The 2605-nt window shown below is 39.4% G+C and overlaps 1 protein-coding gene across 1 annotated transcript; it reads left to right on the forward strand.

Moving 5' to 3' along the window:
* Positions 1–606: 606 nt before the first annotated feature.
* LOC138054115 (histamine H2 receptor-like) lies at positions 607–1530 on the forward strand. The gene has a single exon (XM_068900612.1). The coding sequence runs from the start codon at positions 607–609 to the stop codon at positions 1528–1530; it is 924 nt and encodes a 307-aa protein (XP_068756713.1).
* Positions 1531–2605: the final 1075 nt, after the last annotated feature.

Genomic DNA, 2605 nt, shown 5'->3' on the forward strand with positions numbered 1-2605 from the left:
TGAACTCAAGAAACTGGACTTTTAAGTCATCTTTAAAAGTCATCTTTGAGAGTACCCTGCGAGTGTCATTCGATCTTCCTAGGGCTTATCTTGGAAGACTCCCGTTTTTCCCATCTCATCAACTCTTCATTTCAGCTGCTTTCACCTGATTATATCTGATTTATAGTCCCCACCACTTCACGGAACACTTGTGAGGAGCAAGCTACAATCGGATTATCATTTTTCCTTACCAAGAATGAACAAGATTTTCATTTTCTCCGTTTTTGCGTTTTGTAGTCACGGCGACGGTTTTTCAGGAACGTTTATCGTAAGAATGAAAGCGGCTGACCTCTATAAGAAAGAACGTTTCATTTTCAAGCCATTAACCGTTTTGCTACTGAATTCAAATGAATATTCAGTGCTGGTTTTGTTTTCCAAGATCGGCCTCTAGCGAAAGTAAGCCATTAAAACTTTAATCTAGCTGTCGCGAAATGTTCAATAATGTGAGAAAAATCAGCAAGAGAACATTTGTCCTCTAGTGGTGTTAAGCCGGCTAAGAAGGCAATAAACAAGCAACAGTTATCTAGTAAAAGAAATCAGTTTTCCATTTGGGCTTGGCCTCGTAAAATGGCAAACCTTACCTTTTCGAACTTGACAAGCGCTACCATGAGAGACGAAGAAAAATATATCTTCAGTGCGGTTTTCATTTCCATAACCATAATCCTTAACACAATCGCCTGTCCATTCACAATTGGACTGAACTTGTTGGTGATAATGGCGATAAAAAGAAGACCAAGACTTCAGAGCAACTCGAACATCATGTTGGCCTGTTTAGCAGTCACTGATGTGTTATCAGGTCTCACAACGCAGCCTTCGTTTATACTACGGCAGGCATTCTTCCTATTTGGTAGCGACGTCGCTGATGACTTCTCTGCCATTCACAAGCTTTTCATGGTCGTGTTGTCTAATTCCTCGGCTCTGCATCTTATGATGGTTGTTGGAGAGAAAGCAATAGCAATCAAATATTCATTTAGGTACCCCTACATTGTGACAACACGAAACATTAAGATTGGAGTCTTGTTTTGCTGGGTATATAGCATTTCCCTTGGAATTGTTCTTCAAATGATGGGCGGAAGGAGCGCCCTATATTATCTTTGGGTATCTCATATCCTGTTTGTGTGTGTTGTTTTCGTTTCTATTGCTTACATGTTTCTTTACTTTGAAAGTCGTCGGCACCAAAAGATGATTAAGGCTCACCAGCTATCGCAAGAACAAGTAAAAACATTCCTTAAGGAGAGCAAAGCAGTGAAGACAACAGTATTTGTGGTCGGTGCTGTTGGACTGTGTTTGTTGCCAGCAGTTGTCCACCTTGGTTTCGGAGCTTCTCGATTTTATCAGACCAGAATTCATATTTTAGACTCAATGAGCGCAATGAGTCGAACTTTCCTGATGATAAACTCGCTTCTTAATCCATTGATTTACTGCTGGAGACAAGAAGGTATAAGGACGTTTGTATTTAGAACTTTACAAGCGGCGCATTTCGTTTACTAGCTTGCAATTGTAGGCGACACTCGTAACTGATTTTATGTTTTAAGTTTTCCTTTATCTGTGCAATTTGAAATAGAAGTGTACTGAAATCGTCAGTTGATGAACTAATCGTGCAAAATTTCCAGAAAATATTATAGGAGTGGAGATATTATAAAAGTCTCAATCATCAACTTTTCAGCCTTTGTTTGTCTGTTTGTTTGTTTGTTTGTTTGTTTGTTTGTCTGTGAGCTTTTGGAATAGCAAATGAAGACGAAGCGCGACCGAAACTCTAGCCTGCGAAAATTATGGCAGTTCTAAAAGGAGAAAACGAGGGCACATCTGTTTTTTTTTTTTTTTGTTTGATAATGATGGTATGAGCTTTTGGAATAGCTAATGAAGATGAAGCGCGACCAAAACTCTAGCCTGCGAAAGTTATGGCAGTTCTAAAAGGAGAAAACGAGGGCACATTATTACCGAAAATTTAAATTAATGGAAATTAAACTTGATTTTTTAAGCGAGGGGTGGACCTCCCATTACAACAATCGCTTTACCTCTTGAGGTTCCTACAAGGTACACACTAGATTATGTGGAAAATCGTCGTTTTCAGTCTCTTGAATTGTTTCTCTGACCCGTTGCTGAGCTGCAGTTAAAGATCAGTTTCGTTAGTTTATAATTTGTAAGGACTAAATTGGCATATAATGAATTTTATTCATCAGTTACTCTTCCGTGTGGTTGGATGGGGAGGGGGGAAGGGGTAGGGCCACCCGTCCCAGGTTTACTGTCTCTGGTCGTGTTAACAAAACAATGCTTTTTTTTTTCATTCATATCCCAGTCAATAAGGCATTTAAAGGCTTTTCGCAATGCAGATCAAGTTAAGACCACGCTAGTGAGAGTAAGACCCAAAACGTTTTGAGAGATTGCCAAAAATGCAGATCTCTTGTGTTCTAGAGAACTCACGGTCTGCTGACAGCAGTAGTAGTAGTGAAAGTTTTGAAGAATCCAGTGCGGAAGAATTAACTAAAGAGATGACAATAATGTGCACAGTATTGGTAAGTCTATTGGCTACACTCTGATTTAATATCCATCGTCGAATACTGTT

This window comes from Montipora capricornis, chromosome 6, assembly GCF_036669925.1.
Source record: "Montipora capricornis isolate CH-2021 chromosome 6, ASM3666992v2, whole genome shotgun sequence".
Taxonomy (NCBI): Eukaryota; Metazoa; Cnidaria; class Anthozoa; order Scleractinia; family Acroporidae; genus Montipora; species Montipora capricornis.

What these genes read in the sequence shown, in the direction of transcription:
- LOC138054115 (XM_068900612.1), top strand. Translation starts at nt 607, where the DNA reads ATGGCAAACCTTACCTTTTCGAACTTGACAAGCGCTACCATGAGAGAC.